This window comes from Mastacembelus armatus, chromosome 5 (assembly GCF_900324485.2).
Source record: "Mastacembelus armatus chromosome 5, fMasArm1.2, whole genome shotgun sequence".
Classification (NCBI taxonomy): Eukaryota; Metazoa; Chordata; class Actinopteri; order Synbranchiformes; family Mastacembelidae; genus Mastacembelus; species Mastacembelus armatus.
In genome coordinates, this window is record NC_046637.1 from 28,103,136 (window position 1) to 28,127,442 (window position 24,307).

At 43.0% G+C, this 24,307-nt stretch overlaps 3 protein-coding genes across 4 annotated transcripts; 1 reads left to right on the forward strand and 2 right to left on the reverse strand.

The window, feature by feature from the left end:
- Positions 1–3,317: 3,317 nt before the first annotated feature.
- Positions 3,318–4,721, reverse strand: LOC113130723 (G-protein coupled receptor 61-like). The gene has a single exon (XM_026307544.1). The coding sequence runs from the start codon at positions 4,719–4,721 to the stop codon at positions 3,318–3,320; it is 1,404 nt and encodes a 467-aa protein (XP_026163329.1).
- Positions 4,722–14,330: 9,609 nt separating this feature from the next.
- On the forward strand, positions 14,331–19,216 carry LOC113129852 (amphoterin-induced protein 1-like). Of its 2 annotated transcripts, XM_026306003.1 has the most exons (3): positions 14,331–14,582; positions 14,839–16,451; positions 16,718–19,216. In XM_026306003.1, the coding sequence occupies exon 2, from the start codon at positions 14,908–14,910 to the stop codon at positions 16,426–16,428; it is 1,521 nt and encodes a 506-aa protein (XP_026161788.1). In that variant the 5' UTR covers positions 14,331–14,582; positions 14,839–14,907; the 3' UTR covers positions 16,429–16,451; positions 16,718–19,216. The 2 variants fall into 2 exon arrangements, with proteins under 2 accessions (XP_026161788.1, XP_026161787.1); XM_026306002.1 differs by having other exon boundaries at positions 14,839–19,216.
- A 198-nt stretch (positions 19,217–19,414) lies between these two features.
- LOC113129853 (pepsin A-like) lies at positions 19,415–24,193 on the reverse strand. The gene is made up of 9 exons (XM_026306004.2): positions 23,226–24,193; positions 22,671–22,821; positions 22,478–22,595; positions 22,229–22,347; positions 21,921–22,117; positions 21,706–21,822; positions 21,440–21,584; positions 21,244–21,342; positions 19,415–20,913 (listed from the first exon to the last, which is right to left on the reverse strand). The coding sequence occupies exons 1-9, from the start codon at positions 23,279–23,281 to the stop codon at positions 20,788–20,790; spliced, it is 1,128 nt and encodes a 375-aa protein (XP_026161789.1). The 5' UTR covers positions 23,282–24,193; the 3' UTR covers positions 19,415–20,787.
- Between the last annotated feature and the right edge of the window lie 114 nt (positions 24,194–24,307).

Genomic DNA, 24,307 nt, shown 5'->3' on the forward strand with positions numbered 1-24,307 from the left:
TGACACAGGACCTACTCTATAAATACCCAGCTGGTGTAGAGGATCATTTGTAATGGGAACAAAAGAATGCACATTTGATATTAACAAAGGGTCAAATTACCCAGTGTAATATGAAAAGTGCTGCACGTAGAGACAGAAAATTATTCCTGCTCTTTGCTGTTCCCCTCGGCTCTTTAGTGCCTTTCACCTCTTTGTTTTTTAGTTTCACAACCTACATCGTTACTGTTTTGGTTCAGTGGTATTTTTTCCAGATGCAACAGCAGCTACTATCAGCAAAAAACAGTCTACATTAACTGCCCGACCCCAAACTCACCACAAAGTTAACTTGCAGTGACTCCGAATGAGTAATAATGATTTCCTGTGTGCATAAATAGGCAACTGTTTGCTAAGATGTTTACCATAACAACTAAAAACAACAGTATATTAATGTTGGGTTTAGCAGGTTCTACTGCCCACAAGTGGCAAAAAGTAATTACTGTAGCTTTAAGCTGGTACAGGATCCGCTTTGGTCTTTTTGAGTCCCAGGAAACGATGCAGCATCTTCACACGCTATGTTGACTTTTCTTCAGCATTTCTCTCATCTCAGTTTTCATATATCTTAGCATTTTTACAGCTGCACTTTATACAATTTTAGATATTTATTGTACTTATTGAGTTAGTATTATATGACAACACAATTATCACTTAAAATGTTGCTGCTTGTCAATGTCCCAGTCAAAAAACAAAGTTTTGCTGTGTATAAATAAAATGACAATAAAAGTATTAAAATTTGTATTTTCACCTTCTTTGCTTTTGTCCAAAAAACTCATTCATATTTTTAATTGAGTAAAGCAAAACATGGACGTGATCTAATGAGGGTCTAAACAGTAGAACAGGATGAGTTATACCAGTTTACAGTGTGAAATACTTTCACAAGCGACCTCAGTAACAAAAACAAATGTCAGCTCTGGTGCAGTCTGGGAAAAATATTTTAAGAAGTTACAGATAAGGGTGTCTTGTTGGACTCCCAATGCCACGAGCTCCTCCTACCGCCCACTGCTGCACTGAGAAATGTCACTAGGTAATAATTGCCATGGGGATGGCAGAGCCTGGCGAAGCTGGGGGCGGTTTGACTGAGGTCCATCGTTGAGGTGTGAGGCCTGTTGTGAACCAGCATCTTCCAACTGAAACACAGCATTAAAAATTAGCTTCGTTAAATTAGTGTGTTTAGATTTAGTATCTTTACAGTGTCGTATTTTTTTCCTTCATAGCTTGTGTCTATTTATATTAATAGACATATATTTTCTTTCTAATGAAGGTCATACCAATGGCATTGGCCTTTGAAGTTTAAATGTTACCTTAAGGTCAAAGTGTTTGAACTGGATCCTCCCACGCCCCTTTTGCAATATCAAAGCAGGGAGATGCTGCCACATAAACTGAATCCTAGAGGGCAAAAACACAGCGACACAGTGGTGACTGAGTGAAACAATCCAGAGACCCTAAATATTAAGCAGATGTTGACTGTATTTATGACAGCAGCCCCATAATGTTGGGAAAATTATGACAATGCGTTAAAATGTTTTACAAACATAAAAACTCTTTATTACAACAATATCTCTCACTCGTGTTTCAGCCATGTTTAGTGTTTTTTTCTAAACACATTCATGTCATAGCAGTACAGCGGAAAACAATCTTTAAGTCACAGCATGAAGACAATCTCTGAACAAGTGAAAATCCTAACACAAACGTCATTCAACATCATTCACAGTTTGGGTTATTTAGATTTGTGAAAAGCTTTTGATTTGGCTTCGTCTCTCGAAAACAACCTCTGGAAAAAGTATCTGAAAAACCCTGTGTCCACATCAAGAGAGGATCTGTGATTTCAATCCACATACGGCGTTGTTTGTCATATTAATCTCTAGCAGTTTGCTATAAAATACTACTTCACTCCATCATCACACACAGCTGAAAATGTAAAGTATGTTCCCTCGTTTTTCATAAAACCTCAACAAGGAATCACGTTTCGTCTCCTTGTGGCATTAGAGTAGAGCGTGCAGGACTCACACTTGACATGGAACTGTGCAGGACTATTAAATGTCTTTTGCCTGCGTCTGAGGTACTGTAAAAACCCTGATGTGCAGGGTAGTCAAAAACTCTACAAGTATTCTCCTTCCAGGACAGAAATAAAAAAGCTCCAAAACACATAGAGAAGGCAGCTACTGCATACCGGTCACAATAGATCAGCCTTCCTGTAATGAAACTCATAACAAACACGCTCATTGAAAAAGAAAAAACGGCTGTGTTGAGTGGCATACAAAACCCATACTCACACAGTTTTACTAAACAGAACATACAGTTTAATACATTTAACAAATGCAAGATCTATATCCAAATATATCCAAAATTACTGATAAGTACATCACATGTCAGAAAGCAGAGTGACTGTTAAGATGAGCTTTAACGACAACCTACATCCTAAACTGAGTCACAGCAGATCTGATTTGCTTCTTAGGAAACAAGGATGTTTGGACAAGCCCCAAAAAAAGGAGAATAAAATCAAGAAGTCTGTCTGTAAACAGCTGGCAGCAATGCTGTGGGAGCTAGGCCAGAGTATGTGTGCCACTTAGTCTAATATGATCAGACTGGCTTAAGGGTTAGAGCGGCATTATCACCGATGAACGCTCACCTACCAGTCAGAAGTGACAGTAGTGCTGTTTTTTCAACAGGTGCCCTAAATGGTAATAATTCGGTGTGTTTTATTGCTGTCACCTTTGACATAATTTTTCTTGCCGTAATTTAAAAAAACACTTTTAAAAAATATAATTAACTTGCCAGAGTCTCAAAGTGATTGATTGACAGTTACAAATACAGTCTCTTGGCGCGTGTGGAGACACGTCAGCACAATAGTGAAGTGATTAATTGAGAGGAGGGTTCTCCGATTTCTGCTCACAGATATCCTGAAAACATTTATGTCTGAAACCATTCAGCTGTCATCAGAGATTCAAACATGTACTTAGTGCTATTTTTTCAAATGTTACATCAATATGCTTCCAGTCACTTACTGTACAGAGCTGAGCGGTTGTGTGGAAGGCCAAAATGCAGCCTTTTCTCTTTTCTTCATACAGCAGGAATCGTCCCTGCTTAGAAACAGCTGAAATGAATCTCGGACAGATGTGCTCAACTGTATCACTATGACTCCTCTGAAAAACCAGATGAGCTCTGATGGTGCAAAGTGTAATGATTCAACTACTGGACAGCTTTCAGTAAAAAAGAGACCATGTTTTATATCAGAATGACTAAAATGAAACTTACTTTCAGGAAATAAAGACATTAAAAACTCAATTGTCTGTATATATGTGGTTGTTTTTTGACTGCTCAGTCTCAATAAACTCTGATGTCTCCTCTGCAATTTGTCCAGGGATGCGGAAATCAATGGGTATGGACTGTGCTGGTTCAGGTGGTTGGGACTGAGCCACGGGGCAGCAGGCCTCCCCTTTGGGACTAGAGGTGCTGTGAGAATTCTGAGGATCCAAGTTGCAGCCAGTGCCCTGAAGAAACTGAAGGAAATTCTCTTCTATGGATCCTTCCCGACTGGGCAGCCTGTCCTCGACCTCAACCCCGGCTCGACGAAACAGACAAGGCAGGTGCTTTCCCAGCTCCTCCCGGATCTGCCTGTTGAGACAGCCGTAGAAGAAGGGATTCGAGGTGAAGCAGAAATAGCCAATCCATGTAACCACCTCCTCCAGATAGGCCAGTGTGGCCGGAGGGCTGGCAGCCAGTGCTGAATACAGGTGGAAAGTAAAGTAGGGCAGCCAGCAGCAAAGGAACTGCCCACCTACCGCTGCCAGCACTGCTGCAGCTTTCCCTCCTCCAAAGGGGCGCTGTGGAGTCACTCTTCCTGTCCCAGTCCCCGTCCCAGAGCTGGTAACCATGGTAGAACGGCTGCTGAGCGACTCCGACCGCTGGCGACGAGGTGTGTCCATCCAGGTAGGTAGAGGTCCATGGTGCATGGCAGCTACCCGAGCCACTTTGAACATATTGCAGTACACGACAAGAATGACTAGGAGTGGACACAGAAAATAAACCAGAGTAAAGAGGACCATGAAGGCCAAGCGGTTCGACCCTCCCCCTGTCCAGTGCAGTGAGCAGCGCCTGTGAGCCTGAGCAGGGGGAGATGAGACTGTCCCACCGCCTCCTCCCCCAATGCCACTACTCTCCAGAAGAGGAGTTCTTCCGCCTTGCAGGAACCAAGCGAGCAAAGGCAGAGCAGACATAGCCAGAGCTTTGACCCATATCCCCACCAGTACTGACGCTACAAGGCCAACAGTCATCTTTACTTCATAGCGCATAGGGTGTATGATGTAATAGTAACGCTCCACGTTGATGACAGAGATCGAGAGAATGGCGGCGCTGACCAGGCACACGCTGAGAAAGAGGTAGCTCCGGCACAGGGCCTCCCCGAAGAAAGCTCGGTTTGAGAGCATGCCGAGAGGCATCAGCACCAAGGCTGCCAGCAGGTCCACCACGCACAGGTGGAAGACGAAGGCAAACTTGTGGAGCTGTGGGGCCTTGGCGATAACTGCCATGACAGCCACGTTACCCAGCACAGCCAGCAGATCCATGAGCAGCATGGCCAGCAGGGCTAGCGACTGGGACAGAGCCCAGCTTTCAGGCAGAGAGGACACAGACATGTTGGACATGAGCTGAGGAGGTGGCTGGGAGGAGTTCCGCATCGGCTCCATTGAAGGGTGGGATGAGGCAGGCGGGCAGGATCAGTCACAGGCCCATCACCCATCCTTCAAAGCCAGGAAGTACGGTCAGAATAGAGCGGCTTGAAAACGAGGTCAGTGCCAGGTAGTCGGGAGGAGGATGCTGTGATTGTCAGGCGGTTGAGACTTTATGATTTCTGTGCATTTAGAAAATCTCCATGTTTGTGATCAGCCACAACCCACTGCAAAAACAAGAGAAAACACAGGAACACAAGGTGAGTGCATATGTACAGTACCTGCATAGGTGACCATCAATCACTTGCTCACACTGGGTCTCTCTTTTGCCACATGAATTCATTTGGGTGAAGTTTTATAAAATTCCTCTTAGCTTCTCAAATCTGTGTTAAGGGTGTGATCCCTCTGACAAGGGAATCCAAAGCTCGCCCTCAAAGCTACCAACCTGCTCAGGTATGCATTATTCCAGACGGGCACTTTTGGCACCATGTTAACAATATACTGAGAGAACTGCATGAGTAACATGAATCAAACCGTCATCCTGCAGCAGACCTGAGTCAAATGAGCAGTTTATAGTTTATAAATCACGATGTCTGCTCAAAGACATGATCACATGATCACAAAGGAAGAGCTTTTGTTTTGTTTTTTTTTAATAATAGTGTGGTACAACAGGTCAAAGATAAATCCAGTCTGATCCTTGCAGGATCTGCAGGTCCTGAATACGTTTCAAGCAAACATCAATACAAGCTAATTCATTCCCCTAAACCAATCCTGTCCAGGCACTAGACCTTCTCCACCACAGCTACAGAGCTCTTGCACAATATGTATAGTCAGGGCGTAAATGGATCATGTATGACTACATTTTCCAACAAAACAACTCTTGTCAGTTTCTGGATGGGCTTGTCAGTCAGGATTAGACACATGAGCCACAGATGAAGCCCCCACTATCCATGAGTGAACTTATTTCAAATGGAAACCATTAGGGTATTTGTATGTTTCAGAGCCTGCCTCCACTTTAGGGATACCTGTTTATTACAGACAACCAACAGACATAGGTGCCCGCTGTGGTTGTACACTGTGTGTGTCAGATTTAGACAATACATTTGCTGGCAGCCAAGAATTGCCACAGACATAGCAAAAGTCTGGGATGTTGTGTCTCCTGCCTACAGTGCTAATAGTTTAAATAAGGCTCATATATGAGCTTGAACCTCCCTCATCATCTATGAATGATCGCCCTCAGCAACGGCTCTAAATCACACACAGGGGTGCTCCCAGTTCAGTTACTGCCTACTCATGTATATATATTAATCATTGGTACGTTACACCCACTGTATGAAGACCCACGTTGTACATGCATTGAATCTATTTGTTGCATTCAATAGTATAGAATCAGCAGATTAGAGGAAGAGGATGAGGACAAATAGGAAAATGTGCTGAGGCTCGTGGAGCATGATGAGAAGAAACAGAACACGAGGCAGAGGGCATTATATATCTGAATCAGAGTATTTCTTCATGCAGCTGTCTGCTGCTTTGGTCTCTGAGGATGAAGACCTGGTTTAGCTCCCACTGAGGTACACAGTGGACATCAATCACTGTACCTTGTGAATGCTGCTGGGGTACTTGCAAATGTAAGAGGCTGTTTCTCTTCCCGTTCCTCGATCTGCCTTGTGCATCCTACTCCCTGTAAGGCTACAGCCGTGGCACCAGAGATTAGTCTGAAACGATGCTGGTGTAAATCCCCACAAAGACTCACTGCTCACTCTCTGCTCTCCCCCTCCACTCACATACAGTGACTGCAGAGATGGAACAGGAGGCAGTGAGAACCAGGACCAGAGCTGCTGCCTCCGCAGGGTCCTAGTGTCCTTGGCGTGTTGCAAATTTTACCTTCACAATTAGGATCTAAATACGGTGCAAGTGGAGAAATATATTGTTGACAGTTATTTTCATTGCAGGCCTGAACAGATTCTTGTAGGACAGAAGACGACAACACATAATCCATAATCCATGATTTCTCTAAATCCACTTACAGATACAGATGTTACAGATGTTGTTGTTAAACAAGGTAAATATATGCATGCTAGATTTATTGCTAATGTTAGCACTAACTGTGCTAATTATCTTAGCATCATTCTAAGATGATTACTTCCATTGCCAGCCCTGTAGAAAACCAGATAAATGCCCCAAATTTACTATCTTTGTGTTTTTGATAGTGTTTTGTTTAAAAATAAGCTGAACTGATTCATATGGGATATTATTTACATGTCAATGCCTGCAGTGGTTTCTTTTGCAGCCATGTTGCAGGCAGCCCATCGATACACCTGTATTTATTGCTGATAACTAAATGTACACTTTGATTTGTTTGTAGTTAAAGTCTGGATAATAAAATGTGAGTTAATCCTAATTATAACAGAATACTGCAAACACATCCTTTTCTTGTTGTGGCTCAAAGTTGCAGCCAACATTTGTTTCCCAGTTTGTAATGAGCACAACCAGGAGCCCTAATGTGTGTACAGTAGTTTTGCTGTTGAAACACTTGACGTGACCTCTTAGTGTTTCCTCACTACAAAGCTCATATCTCATCCCTTATCTCTTGTTGTCAGTCAGTAATGATTCAGGTAGTAATTCCATAGATTAAAGTGCCCTACAACACAAGATTTACTGAGACAGTGAGGCATTGATTGAGCCAGGCCTCAGCCTCCTCCATCTGAGGCTCCTGTTGCCACAGTGATCTTTTTCATATACAGTCCATCTCATTGCTCTTTCTGTGGAGAACAATGAAATCTGGAAGAGGGTAGGGCTGCTCTAATTAAGGATAAAGCTGCTAAGTCCTAGGTGTTTTGCATTTGCATTTCCACATGATTAAACAAATAACATTTGCATTTCACGGAAATGATGTCTTGCACCCTTTTCACCATTTGAAAGCATGTTTTAATTTGCAGCACCTCTCATAAATGGACTGAGTATTCTCATTCAGTAATACCCTTATTATAATAATGTAACTGGTTAAGTCACTGTGAGAACTGAGGTCTACACCTTCAGTGTACATATCAGTGCACTTCTGCATCAGAAGCAATAGAAAAGCATTTGCTGCTCTCACATTGTGAGCTACTGAATAAACATAGTGTTTAAGGTTTATTATACAATGATTAGTTATTCTCTGGTTTCTGGTTCCAGCTTCTCAAACGTGAGAATCAAGGCAACTGACTGTTTAATCAGTTTAGTTAAAATCACACTGTGATGTCAGTTGCAGCCATGAAACATATGATAATGCATCATCATTGTAAACCATGATTTCAGAATATGTACCTGCATTTTTGTCTGTGGTCTCACAGTTCAAACACCTTTTACCTTAATATATCACACATATAACTTTTTGTAATTAGATTCTTTCATTTTCATGTGACCCTGGGGTGATATACAATCATTTAATGTTGTCATTTAATTATAAGTTAACATCACATGTCTCTTCCTGTCAATACTTGACACATGCCTGGACAGCAGAATGTAAGAAACTACAGCTCAGTTTAGTGGAGGGGTTTAATGGGCAGCGATTATTACTGTTGTCATGGTGAAAACGCATGAAGATGTCTAAGGAAAGCTGGTCAGACATGCACATGCCTGTGTACCACTTCATATGATGGGAGCAACAGCATGTGTTTTGTTGTCGAGCACTGCATGAGTGTAACTGTCTGTTTGCATCTGCATCCAGGCATGTACACCTGGCGCGTGTGCGTTGTGAAAAAGAGAGAGCGTGGGTATCAGGTGTTGACTCATGATAAAAATAGCAGAGTCTTGCTCGGCCGGCAGCACCAATCACTGGCACCACAAATACAATGGTTTCCATGGCAACCTTGAAAATAGACTCCACATTCGCACTCAGAAATAGCAAAGGACGCTGCACTAACCCCAGAGAGCCCCTGCTGCCAATAATAACTACCCGTAGACGCGGACACACAAATGTCAGCTGCAGTCAGGAATAAAATTACATTTACCGAAACATAATTACTGCAACCTACACGAACAATCAACTCAAATTTAAATGCACATTTAGCATGACTGTACTGAGACATGGGAGAGCATCAACCAGCTTTGTGCTTTAATAACATCAAAGCCAAAATAAAAAGAAATCGTTCAGTCAGACTGATCTTTACAAATGTCTAACGAAATGTACTAACAAGCATCTGTCAAGTCATATTTTCAGACATCTTCAGCAAAAATGTGTTGGAGTGATATTACAGGAGATAAAGGGCGAAGTGATGAATGTTGCCTTGGGGACACTTGGGGAGGAAGGTCTATACCACAGTCCAACAGAGGACGGAGAAACGACTGAAACACACAAGACAGAAATAATATTTGTTGGGGTATTCTCCTGATGATCAACCAGTCCGAGGAGTAACATTATTGATAATCATGGATCACAATAACAGGTTTTGGAGTGATTTATATTAGAGATGCTATTTTGAATCACTGTGTCCCTGGAAACAGATTTGAAAAGGCTAAAAAGTAAAATGTAGAATTTGAATTATTGTCAGGGAGGCAGCTGCTTTGGTGCAGATGGATTAACAGACTCAATAATGTCTGTTCAAAAAGTTCAGCATTAAAAACATTAACAGCTTCAGATGAATCCAGAGGCTAATGTAAATAAACACATTTACAAAGTTCACTGTTGTGAACATTTTATTATATTTATTATATTATTATATTTATACACTTTTTACTCCTGTACATTTATATCACATCTATTTAAGGTTAGATTACACAACATGATATAAAACTGACAACATGAGCTCCACCTTCACCAGCTCCAACATTAAATGCTGCACAAACATTATTAAATAATATATATAAAAACCCTCACTGGTCATTTTCTGCATAAAAAGTATATTTTTTAACTTTTCATTAAGTTTGTTAACGATGATAATTTTATTTGAGAATCGGTTTCTGAATTACAGAAATGAAAGTTGAGGCCTGACTTCACGGCCGCAGTGTTGAGCTACACACACACACGATGAGACTGTCGGTCTCTGAGAAACATGTTTGCTGAGTCATCTGGATAATTGATCCTTTTAGATCAATCCAGTTTGATGGAGTGCTGGGTTTGACAGGTTTATCCACACACCCGCTGAACGGACCCGTGAAGGCGCCGGTTCTGCCAGATGGTGGCAGTGTGTCCACTGTAATGCACATGTGCTGTTGCAGCAGATTAGAGTAACATCTCTATAAGCGACTGTCCTGTTTGCTTTGCATGGCAGCTGTAACTGTATGTGCTCACATTTAAATGCATCTGCACTACACACACAGTAACACACAGTAACACACAGTAACACACAGTAACACACAGCTGTTCTTCTCTGTTATCATAAGGAGTCTCAAAGACACAAATGTCAACGTCACGCAGCGCAAACGCAGGAGGTCACTGGACGTCACCCGGGGGACTATGGATGTTTCATGACAACTTCATGAAAACTTCACATATCTTTGTTTGTTGTTTAGTTTATTTCGAATATGTGAGTAAAGAAAAGTACATAAATAAAAACTAGGAAGACAAAACTATGTCAATAACAACAACAAAAGAAAACTAGTGTAGATGAAGGTACATTAGGAAACACGTTACATATAAACACGTTATACATCAACACGTGGACTTATTCAATCCCACTCCTTTACCATCAGATCAATATCATTTAAACTGTTTATTTACATCTAGTTTCCTGAGTAAATAAGTTCATTTGCTTTATTTATACCATATACTATATATTCTACACTATATGCTAAACTACACGTATCTTCATTTGGACGGACGTCTGACTGACCAACATGGATAAAAACATTTTGAAAAGATACCAGTCCTACCAGTACACAGATACCAGTACTACCAGTACACAGATACCAGTACTACCAGTACACAGATACCAGTCCTACCAGTACACAGATACCAGTACTACCAGTACACAGATACCAGTCCTACCAGTACACAGATACCAGTACTACCAGTACACAGATACCAGTCCTACCAGTACACAGATACCAGTACTACCAGTACACAGATACCAGTCCTACCAGTACACAGATACCAGTCCTACCAGTACACAGATACCAGTCCTACCAGTACACAGATGATACTACATAATAGTGTAGTAGTATCTATAACTATAGCAAGCAGCTGTTCTCCAGAGAAGAAATTGATTTCATTTAGCTGATGGAGCGCTGTTGGCCGGGATGGTTATTACCCAACGTGCTGCCACCGCCACAGAGCTGCACCTCATTTATAATTCACAACTGAACTGGAAATCTTCCCAGAGCAGAGCACCCATCCTCCAGTCCGCTGGCTGGATCAACGCTGCTATCTGATACTTCCTGACAGCATGTACATCAAGTTGAATCAGCTTTGTGAGAAAGTAAATACTGTCCCTGTTGAATTAATTCACGTTTGGTGAACCAGTGAGGAGGTGCAGCAGCAGGACAACGTGTAAAATAAACTACATGTTCAGACTAATCGAGAAAAACATGGATCTCTGAAGTGTTTTTAGCGTTTTCAGCCAACAGTGAAGGGGGTGCACTCTGTCACAGCACAGGCAGTGTTTACAGGATCAGCTTATTGTCAGTCCTGATATTTCCATGGGATTTATCGACTATTTATTGGAACTTCAATTTAAATAATACACTGTCAGCTGCAGCAAAAAGCCATCATTTGTTTAGCCGAAGCAGCTTGTGTGTGTTTCATGTGTGTGTGTCTCAGTGTCCTTAAGCTAAAAACACACGTGGTAATGATGGGTAATTACTGAGATCAATGTCACATTATTATACAGCGGAGGTTCAGATGCATCACATCTGCACGACGCGGTCTAAACAACACAGCTTCATATCTGAACCACAGATATTTATGATGTGTGTCGTTGCTGTGCAGTGTACGGACCATGTGTCAAATGACCTGTGAAGGCCACAGTTTACACTGGCAGCAGAGAGCGGACTGAGAGCCTGCTGGTTTATATTTCAGGAGCTAACTCATATAATTTGTTCTTGTTGCTTCAGCATGAAAACAGCTGGATTCTGGGGCTGAGATTAGGGAAACACACAATCAGTGACACTTCCTGGAAAAACTGTAGCCGTGTTCAGCAATGAAGGAATGAAGCTCAGATTCAAAGGGGGTTGTCTTTGTCTCTTATGTAAACGCCATAATATAAACGAGACCGTGAGAAAACGTAAACATGGATCCTTCCCAACATCCAGCCAAAAGAAGAAAGATGATTATAGCAGGAAATATTACGGCTCTCTGGAGGAGTCAATCAATATGTGGCATGTTCTCCTGGGACAGTCGCTTCCTCATTTGTAAAAGCTGATATTGACTGAGCTCTTTTCACAGTCCATGTTCTGACACATCCGTGACTTCCCCGAACACTTTAGTCTGTTTCCATTGGAAAATGTGAGCGGAAGGGGAAGGATAGGCCATGAATCCATTCGATCTGCATGTGCTGTATCGTCCTCATTCCTCATTAGCAATGAATGATTTGCTAAATACACTGAAAAGGTGCTGGTTCCTCATGGCAGCGTATAAAAACTCCACGTAGGGATTTTATTTGACGTTTAGCATAAAATTGTCTTTACATTACAAAGTCAGATTCACTCCTTTGACCTCAAACTTGACAAAAATCCAAAGCGTTTGCAGAAACTTTAATTCCAGAGTTCAGCTTATATGAACATTAGCAGCTTTGAGCATAACGTTTTTTATAAATTAAGTCTGTTTAGGCTTTTTGTCCAAAGGCTGGGAAAGACATTGATTTCATTCTAGGTCTTGGGAGTTTTGTTGGTGGTGTCATTTTGTCATGTAGGTGAGACCTGGCTGGGTGACTGGACCGTGCGTTGAAGTCCTGCCCTGATTCCTCGACACAGGTTCAACATTTGAATCACCAGAGTTGCGTGTCAACCCAGATGACAGCAAAACGTGTCTCTGGAGCCTGTTTGCTTTTCTGTCTTTTGGCACTTTAATAAGCATCTTCTGTCAATCCCATCCCACATGTGTTTACATGCACAGTCACGTCTTTGGCTTAATTTCTCCCATGTTTTCGAAATTGCACATCACACAAAGCATATTTTTCTGTTTCTGCCTGTACCAGGGTCAGATTCTGCACAAACCCTTCTAAGTTTTAGGGCCAGACCGACCTCTCCACCTCATCTTCCAAATGTGCCCTGTACTGCTTATACGACATGCCATCATCTCATGCTGCGCACGCTGCTCTCTCCATTTAAAGTCATTTCAGACCCGTGTGCACCATTTCATCTTCACGTCGTCGTACCCCTGAGGGTTTCTGTGTGAAATGACCTCGTGAATAAAAGATCGATTACACGTTCTGGACGTCTATAGAGCTGGATGGTCGTCTGTCACGTTGACGTCTGCATCCCTTCACAGTCCCAGTCACAACGTGGGTTCTAACATATGTACCCTGTGCCTCACACCCTCATCACCTTCCCAGGACATCAGGGTCATGTAGGTGCATTTTCTAATGTATCTCTGTTGTGCATGTTGTTTATGGCCGTGCCTGCTGATTTCCCAGGTGTAGGATTCTTACTGCCGTGCTGTTAAATTGCCACATGTCACAGCACCTGTTGGTTTTCAGTGCTGCCTGTCAGTTGTTGTGACAGATAACATCACAATAAGTGTCGCGCCCTCCAGTTGCCAGCGTAGTTATATATATATATATATATATATATATATATATATATATATATGTGTGGACGTAGTGTAGTGGATTATGTCTAAACTTACAACTACATTCCAGTGTTGTCCCAGTGGGATTGGATTACCAACCATGGAACGCTGACAACTGCACAGGGGAACCAAACTCCAGGGGCTGTGGCGGCTCCAGGATTTGTATCATCTGGTTTGAGAGACTGAAGTTAATGTTGATTTAAAGGCGTACACTAAAATATAAAAGGTCTGTTTGCATGAAGCATAAATGTGTTGTTGGTCCCACTTTGTCACCTGATGTCAGCGTCTCGTCCATTACGTGTTTTAAGAAGCTAATTTTATATGGTCTTATTTTGTCCCCTAACAGCTGGGACTCTCCATACTGCCTCTTCATGCACATCACGTCCTGAGCAGTTCACACACACCGAGTGTTTGACTTGTCCTTTACTGCAGCAGCAGCTTAATAAGATGCACCAAAGCATGAAGACGTCATGAGTGTGTCATTGCTGGTTCATGCACCTTTTAATAAAAGCCTTTAAGAGAAACACATCATGGTGAGAGCCAGTTTAAGAATCTACTGACCAGACCAGATGTTTGACCAGACCAGATGTTGTGAATGACAATCAGCATGTTCAATACAAAATGATGAAGATTTGACATAGTGTGGCTGATTTCATACAAATAACTAGATGTTGTGGATGAAGCAGAGAGTGAAATATTCCCACTCACTATGTTTGACCCAAACATCTTAATGTGCATATTTGTATTTGTTTTATTTGGATATTTGTTTTAGTTCTTCAGTCTTTATAATACCTCAGTCCTCTCTGTCTAGAATTAGAGAGGGGGGGGGGGGGGGGGGGGGGGAGAAAGAGGAAATGTGACACACCCCCTGATCTGCTGTTTGCGCCCTCAGATCAACTATCAGATGGTTTCCACACCAGTCCAGACCGCACACAGGCTTTTCCGGTCATATGTTCGCCTGCGCGTCCCAGTGACGAACCGCAGGGACCGAGGACCACACGGGCGATCGCTGCGGCTGTACCGAAGAGGATGCGACTGTCCTGCAGCGGATCATCTGCAAGTCCAGCTCCACTGTTGAAGACTTGAGACTGTTCTCGCTCCGGATCTTAAGAGACCGACAAAAGCTCTTGCGCAGCCGGGCCGGACCGCGCCGGGACAGTGTTAGTGGCACAGTAAGGAGATGTGATCATGGGACGGTGATGGGGGGAGGCCCTTATTAAAGGGCAGTGTGAGAATAATCATTTGGGAGGTGTAGCTTGTTTTTAATGTGACGACGAGGTTTAAATCACTGATGTGTTAATGTGACGTGTTTGGCTGAGCAGTCAGAACTTTTGAACAAAGCCCTGGCTGCTGCAGTGCACCCAGAGGTGCTGCATGTACTTTGTTGTCTCCTGTGAATTGATCTCCGTCTATGATATGTCCTTACAGATCCATGGCTCCTCACTCTGACGACTAGGTGAACTAATCCAGGCTCCTGTAGTTCATAATCCGGACACGATGGGGGTCTCGCTGTGTATTTCCCATCATGCTGCTGATGAAGTGCATAGACGAAGAAGAGGCTTCTTCGCGGTTCTTCCTCTGGTTTTACTGTTAGCAGCACTGGGAGTCAGTGGGCAGTTACTGGGCAGCCCTCTGGACTGTCGCAAGACCTGTGTGTGCGCCAGCAACATCATCAGCTGCTCCAAGATGAATCTAACCAACGTTCCCAGCGCTCTGCCACAGTACGCGAGCGTTCTGGATCTCAGCTTCAATTTCATCACCAAGCTGCGTGCTGAGTGGACGCCTGACAAACTCAGCAGGCTACACAGTCTGATGCTCAGCCACAACAACCTCACCTTTCTGTCCTCTGAGGCTTTTGTGTATGTGACAGAGCTCCGTTACCTGGACCTGTCCTCTAACAGCCTCCGCCTGCTGGACGAGTTCATCTTTGAGCCGCTGGAGCACTTGGAGGTGCTGCTGTTGTACAACAACCGCATCTCTCAGATCGATCGCTCTGCCTTCTCTGGCCTTGTGAGTCTGAAAAGACTCTACCTGAGTGAGAACCAAATCTCACGCTTCCCCTTGGAGCTGGTGAAGGAGCGGAGCCGCCTGGAAAATATTAGCCTGTTGGATGTGTCGTCCAACCGAATCAAACACCTGCCCTTCCACGAGCTTCAGGTTCTGCCTGCCTGGATCACGAATGGTCTGTACTTCCACAACAACCCTCTGCTCTGCAGCTGTGAGCTGTACAATGTTGTGGCCCGTTGGTTCCTCAAGGAGCTCAGCTCAGCCACTGACTTCAAGAACAGCCACACCTGTGTGCTGCCAGGTCCACAGAAAGACAAAATAACCACACTGGATCTGGACAGGGTCGGTCTGAACTGTAGCCAGGTCAAAATGTTGGGGGAAGAAGCCTACCTGGAGCAGTCCCTGGTGCTGGACTGTGACACCAGGCAGAAAGACATGATGAAGACCTGGGCCCTGCCAGGAAACATCCCAGTGTCTCAAGCAAACAGGACTGCAGTGGTGCGTCCTGACGGCAAACTCCAGATCGGGCCTCTGAAAGCAGAAGACTCAGGGGTCTATACCTGCTATGCCACAAGCGACTCCATCAATGAGACGCTGTATGTAACTGTAGTGGTGTTTAATTCCACCATGAGCGGTGGACTGGACAACCTGAAAACGGCCTACACCACCCTGGTAGCGTGCTTGGTCAGTCTAGTTATGGTTCTCGTCTACCTCTACCTCACACCCTGCCGCTGCAGTTTCTGTCCGGGACACGGCCTGGACAAAAACGACACCATAGACAGTCTCCACTCTTCAATCATTAGCGTCTCTCAGACAGGGCAGGAAAGAGGGGAAGGCGGAGGCTTCCCCTACAGACAGGTGGCCTTCCTGGACCCTAAGGACCAGCCGGAGCAGAACGGGAGGTTGAACCCCACAGGTCAGGAAGACGAGAATTGGAAAGGCGACAACAGAGAAAGAAGCAGGCCGGAGTCCGTCAGCTCTGTGTGCTCTGATACCCCCATGGTGGTGTAACTTTCAGCAGCAAACTCTGCAGGGTAAGACGGTGATCAGGCTTTGAAAAGCATCTTCCAAACAAAGGTTAAACTTTAGTCGGCCTCCGCAGCTTGTGGCACTGCTGCAGTAGCATGTACTGTTAAAATAAACATCAGTGTAACCAAACAGAATCCCATTAATGCATAGAAACATGGTAAAAACTGTATTTCAGGTCATGAGTTTGTCTCATACGTTTGTAAAGACAAAAAAAAACTATATTCAAAAACAATTTCAATATTTCAATCCATGCTGTTATGATTGTCACTAGTTTTCCTGCCAGATGTTGGCTGCCCCTGCCAGATGTTGGCTGCCCCTGCCAGAAAACTCTATGCAAATAAGAAAACAATGAAGAAAAGTAATGAGACAAACAGCATGAAAAGATTTCGGCATGTTATTTCTGACTTCAGCTTGTTTCTGCTGCACTTTTAGTAACACACACCAACATGTCTATGCACCGGGATTCTTGGCACAACACAAACATGAAAAGCTGTAAAGACGTTGGACAGAAGCTACAGCTTGAAGCAAGAGGTTCATGTTATGCAGTGCTCACGTAATTATTACCGTTTCAGTGTATTAAGTGTTTCTAGTTTAAGTTACATTCCTGACTTTGGACTCTTTACACTACTCTCATGCAATTTAGTCATTTTAAATGATTTTAGATTTGAGAGGGATATTTAAGAAAGTACATTTTTGAATACTGCTTACCTAAGGAATCATTGGCAGCTTTACCAGTGCAAAGGAAAACAAAAGCATAAAGATCAACCAGGCTGCATCCAGAGCTGTGGCCATTATTTAAATATAACAACAATCAGACTTTATGTGTTGCTGAAACTAATATCTGATGGTTTAATGCTTAATATGTGCTTAATATCAGCATAATTATTAACAGACAGCTGCACCTGAAATATTCATTAAAGATTTGTTTATTTTATTAGAGTCATTTAAATGCATGGTGCCTTCCACAGTGCAAAGCAACACATTTGTCCCTGGCTGCATGTCAGATTCCTCTACATGTGCATCGTTTTATTAGGAACAAAAGATCAGAATTTCTCCACTGAGGGAATTTATCAGTAAACTAACGTTCCCTTAAGGGTCTGCAGAAGTATCACAGTTTCTTATTTAACAAAGACAATAATAAGCTGGTGGGCAGCACGGTGGATTGGTGGTTAGTGCTGTTGCCTCACAGAAAACAAGTATCAGATACGAATCCTGTTTGAAACCCATCAGGGGCCTTTCTGTGTGGAGTCTGCATGTTCTCCCTGTGTCTTTGTGGGTTTCTCCGGGTACTCCGGTTTCCTCCCACAGTCCAAGCTGTTTGGGGTCAGGTGACTGTAAATAGTCTGTAGGTGTGACTGTTTGTCTGTCTCTACGTGTCAGGCCTGTGATAGACTCGTGATCCGTCCAGGATGTATCCCACCTCTCGCCCAGTGTCAGCTGGGATTGACTCCAGCTGCCCCATAACGTTCCAGTATCAGCGTTAGATGATGATGGATTAATAAACTAAAGCTCTTTTCAATCTTAAACCAAAATTCCCCGTGTCCTCAGAAAGAATCAAACATTAGAGAGAAGAGAAAATAATAATAATATAATAATATTATAATCAAAAGCACCATCTCACAGTGTCTTAGCATCATCTCAGGACCCCTTGTTGGAAAACTCCTTGAAACAGGTTAATCTTGTTCTGGAACAGCAGCTGTAGAAACTGGCTTGGATTGGACCTTCACGGTATAATTCTGCTAATGAACTGGGATTATGCAGTTTAATGATAGGTTCGGAGTGAGATCCAGACTGGCAATATAAATGCACATCCTGCTGGATATTTAACAGCAGGCAGGAAGCGTCGCCCGGGGGAAACAGCTGAGAGCAAGTAACATCTACTAAATGCTCGTGGGCATCAGTGCTCAACCCGGATCAAAACAGCAAATGTCAGCCAGAAGTCTCAAAGACACAGTCAGAAATAGCAGCTCACAGCCAACAAGTCGTTCGTCTTATATTATTATATTACAGAATATTACAGATTAAAAGTAAAGATAGAAATATCATTTTCCACACGTCTTACTTTTAGTCACACTGCTGAACTACCATGAAATTATTGGTCTGAGTTCAGTCTGTGTCTTAAAGTGACACCGCTGACAGTAACAAACACTTTCAGCTACAGGCTGAATTTAGCTCGTCATAGAAACACAATGAAGAATATACAGAAACATTAACACAACTTTAACACACCAGCTCCAGGCGGCGTAATGCACAGGGCTATTACTTTGAAAGAGCAGTGCTTCCCATGATGCTTTATGAAAATAATCAGTTGAACATTGTGAGCATGTTGAGAAACTAACTCCATCTCTTCAGTGTTTACAATCAGTACATTTGTATTAGTACGTTGACGTTACTGTGTTAAGCCTCGAGCTTATATTTAAACATATGCAATTGTGTGTAATGACTTACTGTACTTTATATGTGCTGCATCATGTCATGTCATGTTCCTGTACTTCATGAACTACAGAAATATATGATGAGTGAATGATGCCCACTATATCCTGAGCTGCAGCTGCAGAAGGTTTCAGGTTCGAATCCCGTTCAACCCGTGGTCTTTCTGTGTGGAGTTTGCATGTTCTCCCCGTATCCGTGTGGCTTTTCTCTTGTTACTGCAGCTTCCTCCAGACACCTGTAGTTTGGGGTTGATAGGTGACCTGTCTGACTTTATGTGTGCCCCACCTCTGGCCCGATGATGGATGGATGTGCTAAAAATAAATCAGTGTAAAAACAATGAGTTGTGGTTGTCCTGAGTTCTGGCGCAGTAACTTTAAGAAGTGTATTTGAACCACATGTTTTCAGTCTGACTGGCTGTTAGCTGTAGCTTGTCATTATTTTTGTAGGCCACGTTAGACTGTGACAGCAGAGTAATGACAGGATGAGTGGGGAGAGAAAGGAGACCGATCTGCATCGAGGGTCATTGATGCTGAAGGTCACAGACGGCACCAACACTGCAGCAGCTGATTTACTGTGGAGCTGTAGTCAGTAACTGCAGAGGTCTCCACATCCGGCCTTGATACCCGTTTGGCCAGATTAGCGTGTAACTCTGCTGCTTTTCTCTATTACAAGACGTGGCCCTTTACTCCTGAGGGTGAACTGGGACACCCCACAGATCACTGAAGCAGATACTGTTCAACCCAGAACTCACATTTATCTCAGACCTACGTTATTCTGGCAACATGTATTATTGCTGTCTTTTCACCGTTATTTGGATCACTGAGCACAGGATCTGCCTGAGCAGAGAGAGCACTCTGGGCTGTATTCACTTTCCTCTGCTCGGCATTGTCCAGCACACAATAGTCAGTTGGATCTGTATTACACCGACCGGCCTGTGACAGCGTCTTGTTTTAGGTGTCAGATTTCCACGTCATCTTTATTTTGTTTGGAAGTAAACATGCATTCATTTATCATTTTATGGAATATGCTACTTTTCATTTGAGAGTCCATCTTTGTGACCCACGCGTCTGTATCAAACTTCACCTGCTACCCTGAAACGCCTCTCCTGGATGAATGATTGACAGCTGTCTGCAGGGACCGTGCTTCCTGTTTCAGTACCTGCTGTCTCCTCTTTATTTATGGTCTGTGCAGCAACAGTCCTGTGTGTGCAACTAAATTCAACCAATTGGAGCAAAACAATGCAGGAACGGATGAAGAGTTTAAAGATATTTGATTCTTACGAGGTTCAGTAGCAATAACTGCTTGGATAGACGTGCTCATAAGGGCTGTGAGAGGGTTAACGATAGCTGATCTGTTGATGCACATGTTTAAATAGGAAAGAGCTGAATGATGCACCCCCGTTGAGAATTAAATCAGAGACTAAAATTAGAACAAATGCAGCAGCCTAAAGAAAAGCTCAGATCACTGAACATCACAGACACAGATGGCATGAACACAAGCCAGCGCCTGCTGACCATGAATGACTGGTATTCGGCTCTGTGTTGTACAGACTGAATTCTAAGTAGGATGACTCATTCTCTCCTCAGCTCCTCCCAGGAGGATCGCATGTACAGCCAAGACAGTGAATGTGCAGCTTAGTGAGGCCTCTGCCATCTAGTGGCCACCAAGACCCGTACAGGTAGTGGTTCTAGGTTCTAGCCACAACGATTGAAAGACTTTACAAGCTGCTGAATGTTTCTTTGACAGGTCTAAAAGACAACATTTTATTAGCTGGATCCTCCAATATTAATGCTTTTATCATGGTTATAAAAATAAAGTCAGTTCGTTTCTAAAAATCTCTAGTTCTCTTAGGGCAAGAAGAGCTACAGCCTCTGACAAACACTCAGACCCAGGCCTTCATACGTGTCTTCACACAGCCTGGGCAAAGCCAACCCTGTTGTTGCCAACATCGAACGCAGTGTAAAACTGCCGCATGAAGACTTCGCCCAGAATCCAGGAGCCGGATGTAAACCCCGTCCTGCACCCAGATGTGGACTAAGGAGAGAGGAAAGAGAATGTCAGTGCATTAACTTAATCAGACAGATCATATGAACATTACATGAGACCATGTCTGAACTAGCTGTTTCACATATATTAGCAGCTATTAGCTTGACTTGAAGTACAATGAGCTGCATTCATACTTTGTACACGTCACCATATTTAGACATACCTAAAGTTTATTCTGAGTCAGGCTGTTGGATGTAACCTACGACGTGCACTATTAAATCATGATGTGTCAATAAATAACTTCTAAACATTGATCGATCCATTAACTACAACAATTAATTCTTTAGGTATGCCTTAGAAAGAGGCACCATATAGCACCTGTATGATATATGCTGATGGAGGGAGAGAGAAGCTCCAGCCGTTCATGTTGAACACAATGTCTGGCAGGAGATTCACATTTCTACAACCCACAACAGCCTGTGAGACAGAGATGCATCATGTTAGTGATTTAAACCCCGGACACTCCTCTAAAAATCATTCATGTGATGTTGACTAATAGGAAAAACACACTCACGTCACCATACTCGTCTGTGGAGGCTCCCAACCAGCCGTTGATGTTGTTGATGTCTTTTCTCGGGCCGACGATGAGAGAAGTACCCGAGTCCACTATGGCCGCACAGCTTCCGGAGCAGGCTACGGTGTTCCCATTAATGGTGATGCTGCAACATAACAATGCATGTTGTGGAAATCAGAAGCCAATCTCCAAAAAATGTCCTGAGTGACGTGACGATAGATTTATTGCGTTCAAAACAATAAATCTATACATATATAATGAAGTACCTTTGTATTTGGATGTTCCAAAAGTTAGTGGCTTGATATAGAGGGACCCAGCTAATGCTTCCAGTGTAGTACGAGGGATCTGTTCCTCCCAGAATTAGCATACTGCCCTCTAAAGAACTGAAGGTATAGAGAGTTTTTATTGAAAAGAAATGCAACTATCATAGGAGAACATCTTTTATTTCAGCAGGTGAATAATAACATATTTGAAACATCACCTGCTCAGGTACATGGAGAACATGTGTTCAGGGATTTTGCCCTGGTTCCACATGTTTTCAAATACAGGTGTGCCTCCTTCAAGGGACAGGCTGGGGAAAGCCAGACCAAGAATCCCATCCCAGGGGACAAATCCCAGGGTACCTGACTCTTTTTCAGTGAGGCCAAACTCCTGGTACTCCACATAGATATCACTTATCTGACAGCAAAAACAACACAACCCGTTTTCATGTGTTTTAGGACATGCACAATGTTAAATGCTGCGACTGGTGTGCAGCCTATATATCGTCATGGGTGATGTTGTGCTCACCTTTACAGTGTCATATCCTGTGCTGCCTGTTACAAAGCCGCTGCTGTATGAAATGGAGAAAGGCTCTGTGCCGGCCTGAAAAGTGGGTGAAGCTGAGCTGTTGAACTTTGCATGGCTGTCTAAAGACAGAGAGAGACGTGCAGCAGCACAGGACAGAACCAAGACAAAGGGAGTCCATTGCTTTTTGCTTCAAAAATATACATACGTTTCTAAATTATTGTGGACACAAACTATTGTTCTAATACTTACCACAGGAAGAGCTGGTGCAACGTACTGAAGGAACCCACAGGTCAGAGGAGCCGGTGTCAAAGAGAACCTTGAACAGCTGCGGTGGCGTCCCGATGCCAATCACTCCATAATATGTTGTCTGTGCCCAAAATAGGATTATTAGGGAACTCACTTCCATCACTGTGTATGGTACAGTTTACAGTGGGCTACCTACGTCTGGGTCAAAGGTCATCGGCAAAACATGCTCCTTATCCTGGGAAAGAAACTTCGCAGCAGGGTCATATGGGAACGTCCGTCTGTGCTCTTCAAACTGGCCTCTCTCCTCCAGCAGCTGCCTGGCTGACTTCCCTCTCCTCAGGGGAATCCTGTATGGACGAGACGGATCCATTAGCAGCATATAAGCCCTGCAGCACATTCATTATTTCAGAGTTTAGCAAACATCTGGGAGCACACTCAAATATTTGTATGAACGTGTCAGACCCCATAACTTATCCAAAAAAGGAGTTTCAGTCTGGGAATGAAGTAGAAAATAATATTTTTCTGTCCACATGGTCAAGGCTTAATGTGATTCTCGTCATTTTGAGACAGATGTTTTTGCAGTGTAATTTCACCTTCAGGTTGTATTAAGTTCTTGGCCAAGCCTTTAACAGGGAGGATTTACTTAAATACATAAAAAATAAGTTTCAAATACATCTCTAATAAATTTCACCACCACAAAGAGTAAAATAGCATTTATCATGAAAATGTCTGAGGCTCCTGTGTATCTTACCTGAGAAGACTGTGTGAGACAGCCAGAAGAACTAGAAACACCAAGACAGATTTCATTATTTCCAATAGGACCCTAATAAGATCTCACACGAAGGAAGGCGAGGTGTTTTATAAAGGGGTCAAAACTAGTCTCAACTCCTCCTTGTCACATGAACACATGAAAAACTGAGGTGATAAGAAACCACTTAACAAAGCACTGAATCGTGAAATCAGATAATTCTCTTCCAGTCCTTTAATCTCACGTCAGTCAAGTTAAGAAAACAATGTTCCTCAGTTAATCTCAGCTCAGGTCAATAATCAGCAATTAATGTTCAGCAAAATAAACATGACTGTGTTATAACAGTTTGCTGAGCATAAGCTCCTAAATAACGTGCTCCACATTTGTTTCTATTCAACTTCTGTTAACTATTTATCGAACTGAACAACAGAATGTCTCTTTTTAAAGGGGGAAATAATAAATAATACTGAAATGCCATTAAACATATAGATATACACATATAACTCTTAAATGTCTGCATTGTATAATTAAAGGCATGTTTAATTCCTATATGTCTAAATCTTATTTATGAACAGTTTCATGAAACCATTTGATGTTAGTATGTGAGTTACGGGACCAATGAATCAATGTGGAACAATTCTTCCATGTAGACGACACCACAGATTGAAGAGAAATCTGCAGAGTCACAAGTACATGTGAGTTTAATGTGAGCGCCAGGTGAGGTTTGACCTTTTGTGTGGCTGCTGACTTTTCTCATCTACTGCATGTACTTTCAGCAAAATGTGAAGTATTAAATGCAACAGCTCTGAACGCCCTGTTTGCATTGCAGACCTAATGTTATTGACATTAGCGTTTAACGTCTCATAATGAGTTTCTCAGCTCAACCACAGAATAACTGGATAAGCTTATCACGTCACTCTTTTTAAAAATACTGATACTCTATCACTCCCCCTTGGACGCATGTCTTCTGTCCATGTCCTCTGGTAGTTTGATATGGCTCCGTCCAAATCTGCCCTCTAGAGGACTGAGAGTCCACAAACTAACTCACATTACAAGAAACAGGTGATGTGGAAGAAAGACACAGC